Here is an 18,629-nt window from a genome sequence, read left to right as displayed (position 1 = left end):
AGCAATCTCTCCACCAGCAGAGATCTTTGAAAATGACATCTTGGAAGAGGAGGTGAATAAGGCTATAAAACATTTCAAGAACAACAAGAGTCCTGGAAATGACAACATAATAGGCGAGATACTAAAATATGGGGGTGAATCAGTTGAAAAAGAAATATATCAGCTATGTAATGAAATATGGAGATCAGGATATGCCCCCGAAGAGTGGAAAAAATCAGTCTTGGTTGTTCTCCTTAGAAAGGCAGTGCTTTAGAATGCACCAATTACAGAACTATTACATTAATGAGTCATCTTGGCAAAGTGCTGATGAAAATACTAACAGAACGCCTGAAGGAGGATATGGAGGCACATCTTCCGGATGAGCAAGCCGGATTTCGACAAGATTGAAGTACAGTGCAACAAATACTCTCACTAAGCAGAGAAAGCTCGAAGAAAGAACAAAACGATATATTGCTGTTTCATGGACTTCCAAAAAGCATTTGATAATATTGATCAAAATATAACATGGGCTGTCTTGGAATCCTATGGTGTGGACAATAAATTGATCCACCTGCTGAAAGATATAAACAACCAAGCACAAGCAAAAATTAGGATAGCAGGTGAGACTGGAGATTGGTTTGTCACTAGTCGAGGCACAAGACAAGGGGACCCAATATCACCAATCATCTTCATCGCACATCTGGGAAGAACACTAGATAAGATTAAAGAAGAAGATGGAGGCATTTCTATAAATGGCATGAGAATAAACCAAGTCTGCTTTGCAGATGACATCGTCCTGATTGAAGAAGATGCAGCAAGGCTGGAACAGAGACATTGCAAACACTATACACAGAAGGAAACAGATATGGACTAAATGTCAACTTTGAAAAAACTAAAACAATGATATTCGGACAGCAGGAGTTACTGAACAGAGTTACGATAGACAGATATCAACTGGAAAATGTGGAACACTTTACATATCTTGGATGACACATGACTTGGACCCCGAAAAAGAGATAAAATTAGAATAGTCAGAGCAACAACTATTTTAAAAGCCATGGACAAAATATGGAAGAGCCGAGCTATGAAGATGCAAACTAAACTGCACGTTGTAGAAACCTGTATCTTCAGCAGCATGCTCTATGAATGCGAGGCCTGGATACTCCTGAGAGAATCTGAAAGGAGGATATTGGCATTTGAGAGGAAGTGCTATAGAAAGATCTTGAGAATAAGCTGGATACAGGAAGTGAGGAAATCTACAGATGAATACAATCAAAAGAAAACCTGATCCAGAAAATAATCAAAAGGAAACTCCATCTATTTGGCCATATATGTAGAATGAACGATGAGAGGAAAATAAAAACGTTGCTGTTTGGAATAATTGAAGGAAAGAACAAAAGAGGAAGACCAAACAGAGAATGGGGCGATGACATCTTCAAATGGTGTGGAAACTCTGTACACAAACTGAGTCATCTTGCACATAATAGAATGCAATGGAAGAATCATATCGAGATGGCAGCAGATACCTACGGGCATTGGACCCATGGTTGTTGTTGTTGTTGATGATGATATCTTACCAGGAACACTCAGTAATGAAATACGTCTGCAGTTGTCACATTCAGTTTTATTTCTCTTTTTATATATATGGGTACTATGAGAACTCTATTCCAATCATCTGGAATTCATCCCTCTGTCCAGACCTCCTAAATTATGCAGTGCAGCCACTGTAAGATTTTTATACCTCAATACGTTAGCATTTCTGGTTGAATATCATCCACTCCTGTTGCCTTTCCACATTATAGGCTTTTGATAGCTTTTTCTACTTCAAGCATGAACATGTATTCCTAACTGGTGAGTGTTTTTCCTGCTGTGCTGTCATCACTGCTTGTTTCATTTAGCAAATTTTTGAATTAATTACTCCATATGTCAAGGATATCTTTTTCTAATGTTTTTCTAACCTTTATCTTCTATGTTTATCTTCTTCTTTATTTCTTATTTTCTTGCCAAAGTCCTCCCAGGATATTTGTTTAGCTATTTTTACAGTGTTTACCTTACATTTGTCTCAGTATTCTCTAAGCGCACAAGCTGACTTATTTGCCAAGAACTTTTGCTATGCTTTCTTCTTTTCCTTCACTGTTCTCTTTTACTTCCTGTGTCTGCCATAGAGTTCTGATTTTTCTATCTTTGCAGACAACCTCACCACATGTCTCTCTGGCTGAATCAATCAGTGTTTTCTTCAGGGCTTTCCACTGAATTCCCAAGGTTTGGTTCCTGTTCTCAAACTCTTTCATTTTTTCTTCAATAATCTTTGTGTATTTTAGTCTGCAGTTCACATCTGAGAGCTGCTCAACATTCGCTTTAAAACTTTCTTACATGTTCTTCGTTTCAATATGAAATTCAGTTTTATCCTACTCAAGACGAAATGGTGATCACTTCCAATTTCAAATCCTCTGTACACTCTGGTGTCCTGCACCGGGGGGAAAACATCACTATCTACAATAACATAGTCAGTGAGACTTTTCTTATTCCTTGCCTCTTCTCTCCATGCGAATTTGTGCACATTTTTATGTTGGAACATGGTGTTAGTAATAACCAGTCCATATCCTGAGCAGAAATCCAACAGGTATTTGCTATTATTATTAGCTTTGATCTTTTCTCTAATTTTTCTCCAAACATTTTTATATATATGACAGTCATATTCTACTCTGCTATTTAGATCCCCAACAAGGACCAACTTTTCCTTTTTCATTGTGTCAGTTGCTTTCTCTAAAGCCTCAAATTCCTCCACTTCTACCTTAGTAGAACCTTCTGTGTGACCATAGGCACAAATAAGTCTCATTGTCCAGTTCCCCATTCTCATATTTGCCCACATCACTGTACTTTAGACTGCTGCCATTCAAGAAGATTAGCCTCATATTTAGTGTTGAATACTATGGCTACTCTGTCTTTTCCTTAAATGTCATTGCCTGAATATAACATTTTGTATTTATTGTTCAGAAAGATCGCTCCAGTTTGTCTTTTTTGTTTCAGTCATCCCTATTATGTCGATCTGGTACTTATCTAATTTCTCGGCTATCTCCATTTCTTTGCCATTCAGGCGTCTTATGTTGATAGTACCGATCTTGAACTCTGATGTTGAGTTGGGTTGGGTTTTAGGATTTGTTCCAGTAGCTGACTTTTTGCTGTTTGCCCTCGTTCCCTGGTGAAAACAATGGAGGCCTTGTTTAACTGGGCGATGCTCCAGCTGGCATGAAATTTTGTCAATGTTGTACCATCATTTGATATTTTGGTTTAAGCCAATGAGAATACAATTTGGTCGGCTAAATCCCAAATTGCCAGCCTATCCTCGTTTGTTCACTATCCAGGTAGATACTTAACAGGGTGCTCCACGAGAAGGTGAGGATTGGACATTAGGTCAGAAACCCTGTCATAAAACTATCTATGGGAAAAAACTTTTCTCTGATGTTGTCATAAACAGAATATAGCTTTGATGTAGTTATTTTATTTTGTTTCTATTTTGTTATTTTTTTTTCACTAAAGGTTAGGTCAGTAGTATAACCATTGATCAAATCATTCTCTCTTTATTTATATATATATGTGTGTGTGTGTGTACTCCAGATGATGACCTTAATATGAAGGTTGAAAAGTAGGGAAATTAAAATAATTATTTCTAACGCAGTTGTAGTTTCCATAGTTTGTCTGAAATGAATGCTGATCACAGTGCAACACTAAAGGAAAGGATTCTTATTTATTCTTCACGTTGTTAGTGCCCATTCCACAAATTGTGGTAATTTCTTTGATATATCATGTTTTGCATGATATAGCAGAAGTCAATGATTAACAAAAATCCTATATTTGGTTGGTATATTTTAAATTATTCATCGTCATCATCCTTACTGGGATTTAGGCCCAGTGGTCTGTTCCACCATCTTTTCCTTAGTCATCTCTAACTTGTATATCCTCCAACTGGGTAGTATCAGAGTATATTTTTGAGTATTGAACTGTCCATTCTTTCGATATGTTCAATACACTTCTTTCGGTATTCATATACTTTGCCCAGTACCGAGTCTATTTTTAGTTCTTTACGTATTTCTGTGGTGCTTCTTTTGTCCCCGAGAGTATAACCTGCTGTCATTCACAGGAATTTCATTTCTCCATTTTCTATTCTTTTTTCTTTTGCAGTTTTTATGGTCCATAATTTACTTCTATGTAGCGGAGTTCTTGCCAAAATTCTGTAAACTCTTATTCTTGTATGCTTTTAAACTTCGCTAGGTTTGAAAATTTGAATTTTGATGTCAACATCAGCTTCTTTTGTATATGATACATCACATCCAAGGTATTAATTTGTTCTAAAATTTTATTTTCAATCATGATTTTACTTCTGACTGGAAATTGTCCTTTAAAATGGTCCTCTCTTCAAAATTAGTCTTATCTGTCAGTACTCCAATATTGTCAGCTCCTGTATTTCTGTTATGAAGGCGCTTCTAACTGCATTAATCTATTAGATCTTGGTCTTTCTGGTCTTTTTCCTGCCATACTGGTATCAAACACTTGTTTTACCAACCTTTCCTCTCACATTCTCAAAATGACCATACCACATGCTAGCAAAATCAAGTTTCCTTATAACATCTCCAGTTTTAATGATTCTGCTACTGTTCACTTCTCTGATTTTTATCAGAACTCTCATATAGTCTTTGATCAACTGTTTTATTTCTGAGGAGCTATCAGAGCCACAAGTTGAAATTGGTTTTAACAGCCAGCAAAAGTTGGTTGATTGGTAGAGCCTCTGCTACTAATGGTTCAACAAAAAGTTATTATTATTATTACCACCCCAAGACCTCATAGAGTCAAAGACTCATCTGGGAGGTCCTTTTATCTCACACACACAGCTCATCATACCGTGTTTTAAACACAGTCAAACTCTTTGCAGACACCGCATTCTCAGGCAAGGCATTCCAATCATTCACAGCTCTGCACAAAAAAAACCTGCGTCTCACTCCCCCTACTCACATCCTCTTTATACAGTTTCCAGGGATGACCTCTGCTTCTCCCCTGATCTCCCACTATTCTCTGTAAAACTTCTCCAACATTGATCCTATAACAACCCCTTACCAACTTGTAGGTCTCTATCATATTTCCCCTCTTCTCCTGTCCACCAGACTCTGCAAATTACACCTTCTCAATCTTTCCTCATACTCGACATTCCAGAGGTCAGAAACTACCTTAGTCAGTCTCCTTTGGACCCTTTCCAACATCTCTTCATCCTTCTGAAAACCCAGTGACCAAATCTAGGCTCAGTAGTCCATGTGTGGCCTAATCAAAGCCTTATATGGAATAAGAATCTCCCTACTTCTACATGGCAATGTCCTCTGCATCATTCCCAGAAGCTTTTGTGTTGTCTTCACAATTTTGGCGATGTGTCCCCTAAATTTTAGATCCTTATCCACTTTCACCCCCAAATCTCTTATTTCCTCTACCTCCAACAATATATTCTCACCAAGCATAAATTCTGCATCCCATGTTTTTTTTCCAAATTTTAAAACCTTACATTTTGCAACATTGAACTCACATCCCCATTTCTGTACCCAATCACTCAATCTATTCAAGTGTTCCTGTAAGGCCACAACATCTTCACTACACTTCATGGTTCGTCCCAACTTTGCATCATCTGCAAATAACTGAATATCTCCATCCAAATCTTTACCTATATCATTAATATACAAGTTAAACAGTAGTGGACCTAAAACAGATCCCTGAAGCACTCTACTAGTGACTTTCCTTTTCCTGGATATCGCTCCCCCATGCACAACTTGTTGATACCTATCAGATAGCCAGTCTCCAATCCAATGCGCCAGTCTAATATCCAACCCCATCTGCTCTAGTTTGACTGACTATCATGAGGTACTCTATCAAAAGCCTTTGCAAAATCTAAGTATATTACTGTGTATCCTTTTCCTCTGTCCAAGGAAGCAGTCACTTTATTGTAATAAGTAAGTAGATTACTAAAACATGACCTCCCTTTAGTAAATCCATGCTGTCCATCAAAGATAATACCATTGTTATTGACCCAACTCTGGATCGTAGTTCTCACAAGCTTCTCCAACAACTTAACCACAACACCTGACACACAGATAGGCCTATAGTTTGATGCTTGAATTCGATCACCTCCTTTATGAAGTGGCACAATCTTGCCCTCCTTCCACTCCTTAGGAACTTGACCAAGTGCAAGACTCATATTAAAAAAATATGTCAAGGCAGATATCAACTCCCTGGCACATTCTTTCAGAATACGTGGTGATATATTATCAAGTCCCACAGCCTTATTAACATCTGGTTTACTCAACTCCCCATACACCTCTTGCTCACCTACAGTCAGTCTCTCCTCCCCATCATCAACTGCTCTCAATCCCTCCATGAAGTCACATTCACAAGATTGAAAGATCTTTATGAACTGCTCATTAAGTATCTCCACCACACATTCTGCATCAGCTGTCTTTATACCATTTTCTCCAATCAATGTCATCCTTCCATAATTATTCTTTCTTTTGCTGGCTACATATCGAAAGAACTCCTTAGGATTCTTTTTGGCTTCATTAGTCAACTGCTGTTCATACCTCTCTTTAGCTACCCTCACCAACCAAGTCATCCTTCTTGCTTGGTCTTTGTAGACCTCATGGAATTGGTTATTTCCACTTCTCTTATGCTGCCTCCACAATGCCCTTTTTCTCTATATCGCATGCTTAATCTCTTTATTCATCCATCTTACACCCACCTTATTTAACCTTCTCATCCTTGGAATACATTGCATCTACTAAACAGTTTTTGAAAATCCCCCAAGCTGCATTGATCTCTTTTCCAGCTAACTCCTCATTCCACGCTACACCCGCAAGCTATCTCTTGAGCTCTTCATAATCATCTCCCTTGTAGTTCCACATATACCCTTTTCTCACAGAGGTCCTCGCACTGCTGGCAACCACCCAGGTAATCACCTCATGGTTATTCTCACCAATTGGTGGATGATTTGACGCCTCATTTACAATTACATCCTCTGATGAGATGACCAAATTCAAGACCCTCAATCCTCGTGTGCCCTCTGTTACATACTGTCTGAGGTAGTTATCCCTCAAAAACTCAAGAAACTCATTTTCTTTACTTCCAGTTGCTATCTCATCATTCCAGTCTATATTGCCATAATTAAAATCACCCATAAGGATCACCCTTTTTTTATTTAATTGGCTAATTTGATTGTACATTTCATTATCACCACCATCCACATTACCTTGTCTATAACAACATCCCACCAAGTATTTGATTCCATTCATTTCTATCTCACACCACACTGCCTCAAAACCACTGGCACTATTTCCCTCTTGCATCTCTACTTTATATGGACATAACTCTTTCTCTATCATCAATAGCACTCCCCCTTCCTTTTTTACCCCTCTGTCCTCACAAAACACATCGTACACTTCCATCTCTATTCCTGCCAGGATGTCATTCTCTTCCAACCATGTCTCACTGTCGGGGGGGGGGTCCTAACCCTTTTATATTATGACTCTACCGGCACCTCCTGCAATTAACCCCCCCCCCCCCAACATTAGGATACGTGCTCGTAACCTGTTAGGGTGGCCTCTCCCTGCTGAACCTTCCATCTTTGGTGGGCCGTGTTCACGCGACTGACCCGCGGCATTGTCTAAATCAGGAACCGTGACCTTGGACTTTACTTCGGTTCTAGGTAACCCTATGAGTCAGCTTTATCAAACTCTATTAGCTCACCTATTTTTTCTAAGAATTAGCATAACTTACAATCTCTTGTTTCAAGTGTATAACAAGCAAGTCTTTTACACGCAAAATTCTTATAACTAAATACTGTCAATTAATTATCTAATTTTTCCAATATTATACAATCAATGTTCTTATGAGTTAACAATTATTCTTTTCAATATATTTATTTCATTTTATATTTAGATGCAAGCACGATTTTCTTATTAAGGTTTCTACTTGTTAAATTGTGATCAAGTAAATTCTCTTATGAAGTTTACAAAGATCACAAAATTTAACAATTTATTTACGAGGATAACATCAGCATCTGCACACCCATAATCAGGAGAATAAACTGAGTAGGGATCAAGTGGATGAGTAACAACATAAAGCAGGAGCTACAAAAAAAAAAGAAGAAAAAAAAAACATTTTGAAAGGAATATAAACAAAAAGGTAATCAGCATGCTCATGAGTGCTATGAAGCACAAGCAAGACGAGTAACAAATATGGTAAGGAAGGCCAAATCAGATCTTGAGAGAAAATTAGCTAAGCAGGCAAAAGTAAATCCAAAAGAGTTTTTTGCTGTGTAGCAAGTAAGAGAAAGAATAAGGGAAAGAGAACTTTACTTACTGCCAGTGGTAGGAAAGCGACAAAAGCAGAAGAAATAGTTCAGTTACCGAGTGATCACTTTGCAAGGGTATATCATCCAGGTGCTGACTTTGTTAATGAAGTGATAGAGACTGATGTGATAATTGAGGTAGGTGAATTGGATGTACTCAGTATATTGAAAAACATCAATGTGAATACAGTAGCGGGCCTGGACCATATGTCAGCTCATCTGCTATGAGCATGTGCAAGTGAACTCTAGTGATGCTGATGAAGTTGTTCAATGTAAGTTTCAGCTCTGGTAAGGTTCCAAGGGAGTGGAAAGAGGCTAAGATAGTTCCATTACATGAAAGTTGCTCCAAGACAAAAGTAGCAAATTACAGACTAATTATATTTCTGGAGTGGTGGTTAAAGTATTAGGAAAAGTTGCTTAAAAGTTAAATTCAGGAATGGTTGGCTAGGAATATAATACTCTCTAGAGGGGTAGCATGGATTTGTAATATACTGCCTCAGTAATTTTATTCATAAATATGTGAATTTTGAAATTTATACTAGGACCAATAAATTGGCACTGCATGCAAAGGACAATGGTTGTCAGTTTAATGTAAAATGTAAGATAATGCACTTTGGGATGAAAGGATTGCATATTTCGTATCATGTCAATGGTACTAGATTACAGGAAATTGAAAGCATTCCCATTTGCTTACATAAGTGAGTAAATGGCAATGAATATGAGGTTGGTGGCATGGATAGAGGGATAACTGATAGACATGAGGTTCATGTATGGTGGAGTGGAATCAAGGCGAATGAGAGTGACTAGTGGAGTTTCCCAGGTCTTTGTACTAGGACCACTACTCTTTAATCTGTACATTAATGATATAGCAGATTTGAAAAGAGATATTCAATAGTTTGATGATGCAAAATTGGGGAGAGCAATACCTGATAAAGATATATAGATATCTTGCAGGGTGACTTAAATAAATTGGCACTGTGTGCAAAGGACAATAGTTGTCAATTTAATGTAAAATGTAAGGTAATGCACTTTGAGATGAAAGGATTACAGGAAATTGATGAGGCTATGAATCTGGGAGTGATGGTGGACAGAGATTTGAAGTTTAGAGGACATATTGAAAGAGTCAGCAAAATAGCTGAGAGGATTACTTGGATGTTGAAGAGCACATTGACAAGTAAAGATCGGGAGGTTATTATCCCTCTTTATGAGGTTATGATTCTGCCACATGTTGACTATTATGTACAGATTCGGTCACTTGCATTTCTTGGGGATTGGGAGGAGGTGAAGAGGATTCAAAGATGAGTGACCAAGCTGGTGACAAGTCTGTACAATGTTCTCTATGAGGATAGATTGAAGATTGGGTTACAGAATTTAGCTGACAGGTGGAGGAGAGGGAATATGTTAGAAACTTATAAGTTACTGTAAAATCTTCTATAGAAAGAATTTAGAATAAAGTTTTTCTATACTGATTTTAGGAAATAAAATCAATATAAAATACTTGTAATTTAATTAACATTTAACTCATTTATGGTGTATTGAATCTGATAAAATCTTAAAATATTTAAGAACCACTGAAATTGTACAAACAAAGAAATAGCTCAGACAGGATTAGACATATAGAGCTGAGGCTAGCGAAAATTGCAAAGGTCAACAGGTTATAGGTTTTCCTGCCAGAACTCAGTGACATCGAGTTGGCAGAGAAAACCCCTCCAAGAAAATCCAGGCAATTTAATCGGAGGAAGTTCCAAGGTCGGGAGAGTAGGATAAAAGGGAGAAATCGAGGGACAAAATTGCTCTGTTCCTGGCTCTCGCTTCGAGGAGGTTCCTGTGTGTCCAGCAGTTCCAAGGACAGGGAGTCATGTCCTACCAGCAGAAGTCTGACGATGATAGGAGGTTTGTAACAGCAGTGATGGTCTATTCCAGAAGTCCCATCGCTAAGTTCCTTGATGATCTCTGAGTATGCTGTATCATCATTGCCGTGAAATAGTGGCCGTGTGTGGTTTTAACCGGAAAGTAGAACATGTTCACGATCGCTAGGATCATGTATACTGAACTGGCTGACAAGGTAGCAAGTAAAATTTATCTAGAACTTTCCTAGATTGTGAAATTTAAGGCAAAGATTGCTGATCCTATAGTTTGTTAGCATAAAGAACAGTAGTGAAGTTGGAAAGCCGTACTTCTAAGTAATTGTGAACTAGTTGTTTGCAGAGTTCTGAGGAATTAGCTATTTCTCGTAGAAAGGCTTAGACATTTATTACACATGCTTACTAAATAACTTAAGGAAATTACAATGTACAATAGAATATACATTAAATTAAACTTTTATATATTTCCAATATTTCGGCAACGTCACGTTGCCATTCTTCAAAGGAACTTACAGTAAAGACACGTGCACGCAGGCACTAAACACAGCAAATGAGAAACAAAACGAGGAAGCTATGGTTTTCCTAAAAGTCCTCATGCAACCAAATTTGTTGAAGTTTGGCATGTTTCTTAGGGCTGAGGCTAATTCCATGAATCGTCTTTCAAATTTGAACTTGCTACGATGTATTATTGTGGCTTTCTTTCACCGTATTCTGTGGCATGTATCCAGAGCATGGTCTGCAAGACCAGAGTGGCTGCTGGTGAAACCAAATGTAGTCCTTGTGTTCTGAAATTCTGATATTTGCTGTCCTGCCTGTTTGGCCAAACAAAGTAGGACAACTTACAGCTGCAAAGGACCTGGTGTACACCAGGTAGGTCTAGGGGGAGTGGTTGGTCTTTAGTGGAGCAGATAAGGGATGCCAATTTTCTATATGGTCTGTAACAAGAGGTCAAGTCATGTCTTTTTAAGATTTTTGTAATTTTTTCCAAAGTGCCTTGGATGTAGGGAATGGTGATGGATTTAGAGTAATCCTTGTTGTGAAGGGGAGGGGGGGGGTTGTGGTTTACTGGTTTCAATATTTTTTGGATTTTTTTGGGGAGGTAGCCATTGGCTGAGAAAGTGTTGAGGATGTGATTTAGTTCATTGGTTAAGGTATTGTCGTTTGAACAGATTAGTTTAGCCCTGTTGTATAGTGCCTTAATAACTCCATATTGTTGTGAGGGGGGATGGTGGGATTGGTGAATGTATCTGCCTGTATGGGTGGGTTTTCTATAAACTGAGAAAATCAAGGTTCCATTAGACTGGCAGGTGACTAGTGTGTCTAGGAAAGGGAGGCTGATGGTTTCCTCTTTTTCCAGGATGAACTTAATTCTAGGATGTTAGTTGTTTAAGTGTGTTAAGAAGGAGAGGAGTGTATCAGAGCCATGTGGCCAAATAGTAAACACATCATCAATGTAGTGAAGCCATATGGTTGGTTTTTGTGGGGCAGAGTTTAAGGCTTTCTCTTCAAAAGTTTTCATAAAGAAATTGACCAAGGGTGGGGAGAGTGGTGAACCCATGGCTGTCCCCTCTATTTGTTTGTAGAATTTTCCCTGCCAAATGAAATAGCCTGAGTTCATTGTGAACTGAAATAGGGCTGAGATATCGGGAGGAAATTTAGCTTGGATTAGCTCTAAGGTTTCCTTGAGTGGGTCTAAATGCTAGAATTCCATGAAAAAAGCCATTTTTATCTCTCAAACAAAGGTTGAAAAGATTAAACTGGGCTAAAACCCATGTTAGCTGAACAATGGGACAGTGCTGTTTGGAGTGATGAGACTAAAATCTCCCTGTTTTGGTAGTGATGGCATGAATCAGAGAAGATTTGTATCCTGATTGCACATTACACCTACCATGAAACACCCACTTAGTGTTATGATCTGGGGGTTGTATGACATCAAAAGGTGTGGGCAGAATTTGCGCGATTAATGGGAATATAAATGCCCCAAAATACATAAATGAAATACTTGAGCCCAAACCGAAGCCTTCCACACATGATCTTTTCCAAGATAATGAAGCATTTATATTTCAACAGGATTCAGCTCCATGTCATGTTGCTGCTGTGTGCCAAAAGTGCTTTCAAGATAATCATATTCCACTGCTGAAATGGCCTGGGAATAGCCCAGACCTTAACCCAGTCGAAAATCTATGGAGCTGACTAAAGAAAGTTGTTAGTCAGAAGCAACCCAATTAATAGAAGCAATAATTCAATCTTGGTTTCACATTTTAACAGCTGCAGAACTAAAAAATTGGTTCACTCCATGGGAAGGTGTTGTAAGGTCGTAATTAATGCTAAAGGTTACCCAACTAAGTATTAACTCACATTGTGAGAATTTTTGTATATCTAATTTTTTCTATGTTTCACTTTTCTTCTTTATAACTGCTGTTCTAATAAAAAATCCTTCATAAAAGTTATTGCATTACATTCTTGATTAAATTATCTTTCCATTGATATATAATTTTATGGTATTACGGCAAAAAAAAAAGTGGTGTTATGAGCCATCAAACCTCAGAAATATACTTTTTCCGAAAGGTTTCCACAATTTTGGCCACTAGTATACTACAATGTCATGCAGTGTATTGTATGACATTGCATGTTTTTATTCTTATTTATATTTTACTGAATATTTTTTATTTCCTTTGGCCTTAGTCTCTAGGTATTATGGTCCATTCAGAAAGCAATATAAGAAGAGGGAGGCTTAATTTACTGATTTCACTTTCATGTATTTGTTGATATTATTGACAGTTTACTAGCTAAATGCTTGCTATTTCATGCCACTACAGATTTTCATATTTGTACCTTCATTCAATCATGAATTATTCCGAAGCCTACACTCCATGAGATATGTAGTTATTGATGTGTAACAAATTATAATGAAGTTTTTACAGCCTCCTCAAGTATGAGTATTTTGAGAAGACTGTATTTAAGAAGCAAGTTTGTGTGAATGATGTTGCCATAAATAATCTATGCCAGTTGAAATTATGTTCAAAAGCTTCATTAATAATATGTGCTATTTATGCTTATAGTTGCGTGTCAGAGAGCATCCCATCAAAGGACCCTATGTTGTTGATCTCTCCAGTTATGTTGTCAGCTCATATAAAGATGTGAAGGTAATGAATTTCTCAGTTTTATTTTGAAATAAAGTTTTATATATCAGGTTTATCTGTATATACATATACTGGCCATTGAATTAGAAACCTTTATGCAGTTATAAGTGAACATCACTTATTCAGCGTATGTGTAAAATACTTCGTTACATGCATCTCCATGTGTTCTAGGCAACTATTTAAGAATGCTGCTGGTCAGTAATCATCAATAGTGTTGATCACAATGGGAAAAACAAAGGATCTTTCAATATAGGGCTCATTGTGGATGCCTATTTGTCTGGAGCCATGATTTTGAAAACAGCAGAGCTGACTGGTTTCTCAAAAGATAAGATATTCTGAGTATTTAATTCAGTGGAAAAATAAGTTGCATTACTTGCCTAAGAGGCATAACTATGGTCCTAAGACAGTGTCAGGAACAAGATAGCCATCATCTGAGAAGGCTTGTATGGACAAACAAAACTTCCTGTGTGCAACAATTGACCAAAGCATTTAACGAAAGCTGTTCTTGACCCATATCTCACCGAACTATGCAGGGAATTGAGGAAGATCAGTTGGTCTGCAGTGTTGTAAGGAACACCATAATTGGACACTGGAAAAAAGTTACGTGGTTCGAGTCACAGTACACTTTGATCTGAACTGACAATATGCAGAGAGTTTAGCAAGAGCCCCAGCAATGAACCCAGCTTGTCTTGTAAAAACAGCTCAAGGTTCTGGAGGTGATGTCAATTGTGTGAGGCATGTTCTGTTAGTCATTATATTTATAATGACTAACAGAACAGGATCCATTCTATACATATTTATAGAATGGATCCCCTAATGTTGCTGGAAAGTTGGGTGTCTTTGAAGGAATATCTGGATGCTGTTACTGATCAGGGTCCATCCTGCAATGTTGACTTTTTACCAGAAGGTGACAGTTGTTTCATGAATGACAGTGCTACTGTCCACCATGCAAGAATTGTTCAGCAGTGGTTCAACAAGAATGACAACTTGCACCATGTTCCCTGACCACCACAAAGCCCAGGCCTGAAACCATTGAGAATGTATGGGAGTTGTTAGAAAAACAGATCTGGGAGCAAAGTCCTCTTCAGTCAAATCTAAACCTGTTAAAGGACTGTCTGGTGAATGCCTATATGTTGTAGATGCAATTCAGCAGCTTATGGAATCCACCAAACGCATATGTGCTGTAATTCGGGCTAAAGGAGGTACAACATGCTATTAAAAATTTCTAATTCAGTAGTCAGTGTGTGTAGGTCTAGGGCTTATTATAATATCTTCATATTTAGAGAATGGATTTTAACAATTGAACAAAAGTTAATGAATTTCGTCTCATCTGAATTAAGGTTGACTCACTATAGTAAACTTTGTAGGAATCACAGGAGTAGTTTATTATAGTGGATTAGATAGAGAAAGGTTTATTGTCGTTGGTTATTTGTAACAGTGCTTCATGGTGTTAACACTAAGAAAAGAAAAAATAAAATTTATTTATCGAACTTAGAAAACCAGCAAACTATTAGTTCAATCTTGTGCATCTTCAGAGCACAAAAATACAACTGTGACAAGCATGTAGCACCTAATTAAATCGTTGTACAAACAGTTCAGATTATAACTGAAAATGAACTAATGTCCTAGCACCGCACCCTTTTTTGGGCCAGATAACCATAAAGTTAATTTGGAGAAGTCAGGCTATCTGGTCTCAGAATTTCCATCTCCCAGAGCTTTGACAAATTAATGTAGCCATACTTGTTGAGATTGGATGTGCTTCATAGCCCATACTGATATTTAAAAATAGTCTCTCAGATCTATAGTGGCATTCTATGTAATACCAATGTCTTCTTCCATTTAATCCTCTGTGCAGGAGTATCCAGAACATGGTCTGTCAGTTTTGATTTGTCATACAGATGATCACTGATTTAATTTTTGTGTTCTTCAAGGCAGCTGTTTATCTATTAGTCTCTCCAAAATAGGATAAACTGCAGGTATAAGGGAATTTATATACTCCAGGATGTGCAAGAGGATGGATGAAGGTAGCTAGCTGAATGACTAGCTTTGAAAGTGGCACGGAAGTTGTATTTGCAGAGAACTTCAGCTAACTTTTCTGATGCAGGAGGGATTGGTGGGGTGCATACAGTATTTTATTTGTATTATAGAGGGTGGCTAAAAAAAAAGTTTGTGTGCAACACAAACGTTTGTGTTGTACTTTTGCAATACAAAGGTGTCTGAACTTAGTTTTTAAAGGCTGTCTCATGAGAACAAATAGCCCTGGCTTAGTGTGTATTTTGAGGATGTCATATTGCTAGATGGGTGATGCTGTAATTGCTTATATCAGTACCTTCTTGTATGTATGTGTCCTATACATTGAAATAAAATGAGCTATTCAGTAGTTGTCACTAGTCTGATGTAATACATTCAGCTAGGTTGGTTGATTTTTGGTTTTATGTGCAGATTATTATTATTGTATGGGGTGCCTCCATGGAGCCCACCTCATTGTGGGAGACCTTAATATCCACACAATGAGGATATTAAACCCATTTTTTTTTAAACCCATTGAACCCAGCACTCACAACTCACTCTGGCAACCCATTCCACTCATTTACAACTCTCCAAGCAAAAAATCTAGTCCTCACACCCCTACTAACCACATCTTTATCCAAGTACTGAAACATTTCCCCTGCATCAATCCTATAAAACCCTTTAAGCAACTTAAATGTTTCTGTCTAATCCTGTCTTTTTCTCCTATCAACCAACTTCTGCAATCCATAGAACACATTCCACAAACTACTCACCATCTTGGTCCCTCATTTCTGAATCTTCTCCACTGCTTCCTCATCACCAAGAAACCCAGGAGACTAGACAATCACAGTAATCCAGATGTGGACATATCTGGATTACTGTGATTATAAAGAATTATAAAGAATGAATATACTTATGTTCTTCAATAGCCAACATAGTATTTCCACATAAATACCCTTCTTGACAGATGATTCCTCATGTTGTACAATCTCCCAAGTCAAGACTGCTTGGTCACTTTCACCAATTTGGAGGCAATGTGGCCACCTTGGTTATGGATATCTCTTCTGATCCTATGACCAGGACTTAAGTAATTATCTCTCAGTATGTGTATAAATTCCATTTCCTTCCTACAATATGATCTTTTTTCCTTCCAGTCTATATCTCCATAGTTACATCCCCCATAATAATCACTTGAACTGTACTCGTTGTACTAATTTGCCAATGCATGTCTTCCAGATAATCCCTGGAAAAGCCTGGTCTATAGCAACAACCAACTGTATATTTTGTCTTGTTGGCTTTAATCTCACACCAGACTGCTTCAAATGAACAGCCACCCTCCTGCCTATCTCCTAATATCTTTTTTGGCTGCATTTCATCTGCTATCATCAGCAGTACCCCTTCCTTCCATCCTATCATCTCTATCTTCCCTGTTTATAGAAATTACAGCATCCCTTTAAGACCTCCATCCACTTTTACTTCCTGAATTGATGACCCTATTCATTACTTTTGCTTGAGAGACTTAGATTCCACACTTGGTCATTCTCACACTCACTCACCTCATGGATGCCTTCACACAAACTCACCTGCTTCCACCCTAATTGCTAAGTTTTTTGGAATTTGTGCTTCAGCATGCTCTGTGACAAGGCATCTCTAGATGCCTTACACAAAAACCATTTAGATACAGTCCAGCCATCAGCATTGTACAAATCGTTCTTTCTGTCAAATACAGACTACAGATCTGCAAATCCTACATTCTTCTGCACAACCTATGTATAGACTCATTAGCTAGCAGCATCCTCCTTGGTTCGTCTCTATCGAGGGATAGGAGACTTAAAATCTTGACCTTCTTGCTCTTTAGTTTTTGCCTCTTCTAACAACTTGTTTACATCCTCCCTCATAGAATACTTCTTGCCTTTGAAATCATTTGTGCCAACCAAGACAATCATTTCCTTCTACTTACCTTTTGACATCCAGATGGTGTGACTAAATCGTGAATTTTTGCACCAGGGAAATATGTTTTGTGATACATTAATTAAGTACTCTCCTGATCATTGCGTCTCCATAAATAATTTTCTCCTTAACTTGTTTTTCTTTTTTTTTTTGTTCGTTCGTTCTTTATTACTATTTCAGACTGTTTGCTTCTTCTCAGCCCTGCCAAGCTCTTACTGCTTCTGCACTTTTTTCAATTTTCTGCTTTGTACTGTGAAGAATAGCATTCAAGTGACTATTTCTTTATTAATGTCCATTTCGTTCTCTTCAATTTTTTTGGCTGTACAATCAACATTAATAACATCATTTTCCATCCTACCATCGATACAGTCCACTCTACTAACATTTGTGGACTAACTTTTGAAACATTTAATACACTCTCTCTCTCTCCAGTTTCAATTTCCTTCCACATATCCTTTAATTTTCTTGATGAATACATTTCACACATGTGCACTGCATAAAATCCTGCAAATTCAAATCGCCTGACAATGTGGTCTTTGCCACCATTGTTCTACCACACATTGCTGCCATATTGACAAAATCATATTTAAAAAAAAAATAATAATAAAAAATAAAAGTTTTACTTACATACTAACATAATTCAGTCAATCAGACACCCATTTAAAACAAAAACTGGAATAAGTTAACCTAATATTATCAACTGAAATATGAAAATGTTACTTATCTTTCAGAAGTGCTAAATAAACAAAATAAAAAAATAAAGATAAAAAGTGCAAAATAAATAGATAAATGAGTAAAATGTATGCACAAGATTTAGTACTACATTGCCAGTATCTACATATAAACAAACTTGTAATCAAAGGTGTTGAATAAATTCTCTGTAAAAATTTTAAAACATCATGCAATTTGTTCGAGTCTGATAACATTCACTAGTGCTTAATTTCAAGCTTAATCTCATTCAGTTTGTTTGTCTGTGCTTCCTGCCAGAAGTATTGCTATTGGGCAATTAACTTTGATAATAAACTGTTTGTAGTCATTATATGGTACCATAAAACAGTATGTTGGAAACATAAGCTGATCTAGCAGCTGTTTCTGCTAGATCAACTTACGTTTCCCTTAGTTCCAATGTGGCTGGGAATCCAACACAACCAAACATCAAAATTAAGGGTCTTCATTTTGTACTTCATTTTGTACTCTGTATTGGTCGAGCCAATACAGAGTATCTGAGATCAACCTCTCGTAAAACACTAAGAAATTTATTTTTTTGCTGCATCACTTAGCGCTTTTAGATTAAATAATAAT

General features: G+C 37.4%; 1 protein-coding gene across 7 annotated transcripts in view; it reads left to right on the top strand.

Annotated features, from left to right (window-relative positions):
* Positions 1-18,629, top strand: part of LOC150110591 (kinesin-like protein KIF14) — a 716,770-nt gene that overhangs the window by 97,500 nt on the left and 600,641 nt on the right. For all 7 annotated transcript variants that reach the window (XM_090399877.1, XM_090399854.1, XM_090399845.1 and 4 more), the window contains exon 6: positions 13,287-13,370. In XM_090399877.1, the coding sequence (XP_090256003.1) occupies positions 13,287-13,370 (84 nt within the window). The remainder of the gene's footprint in view (positions 1-13,286; positions 13,371-18,629) is intronic.

Source organism: Typopeltis vanoorti, chromosome 1, assembly GCF_054136105.1.
Source record: "Typopeltis vanoorti isolate ZY-2024b chromosome 1, IOZ_Tvanoo_1.0, whole genome shotgun sequence".
NCBI lineage: Eukaryota > Metazoa > Arthropoda > Arachnida > Uropygi > Thelyphonidae > Typopeltis > Typopeltis vanoorti.
Note: the sequence above shows the minus strand (reverse complement) of the source record. Positions and strands in the feature narration are given on the sequence as shown.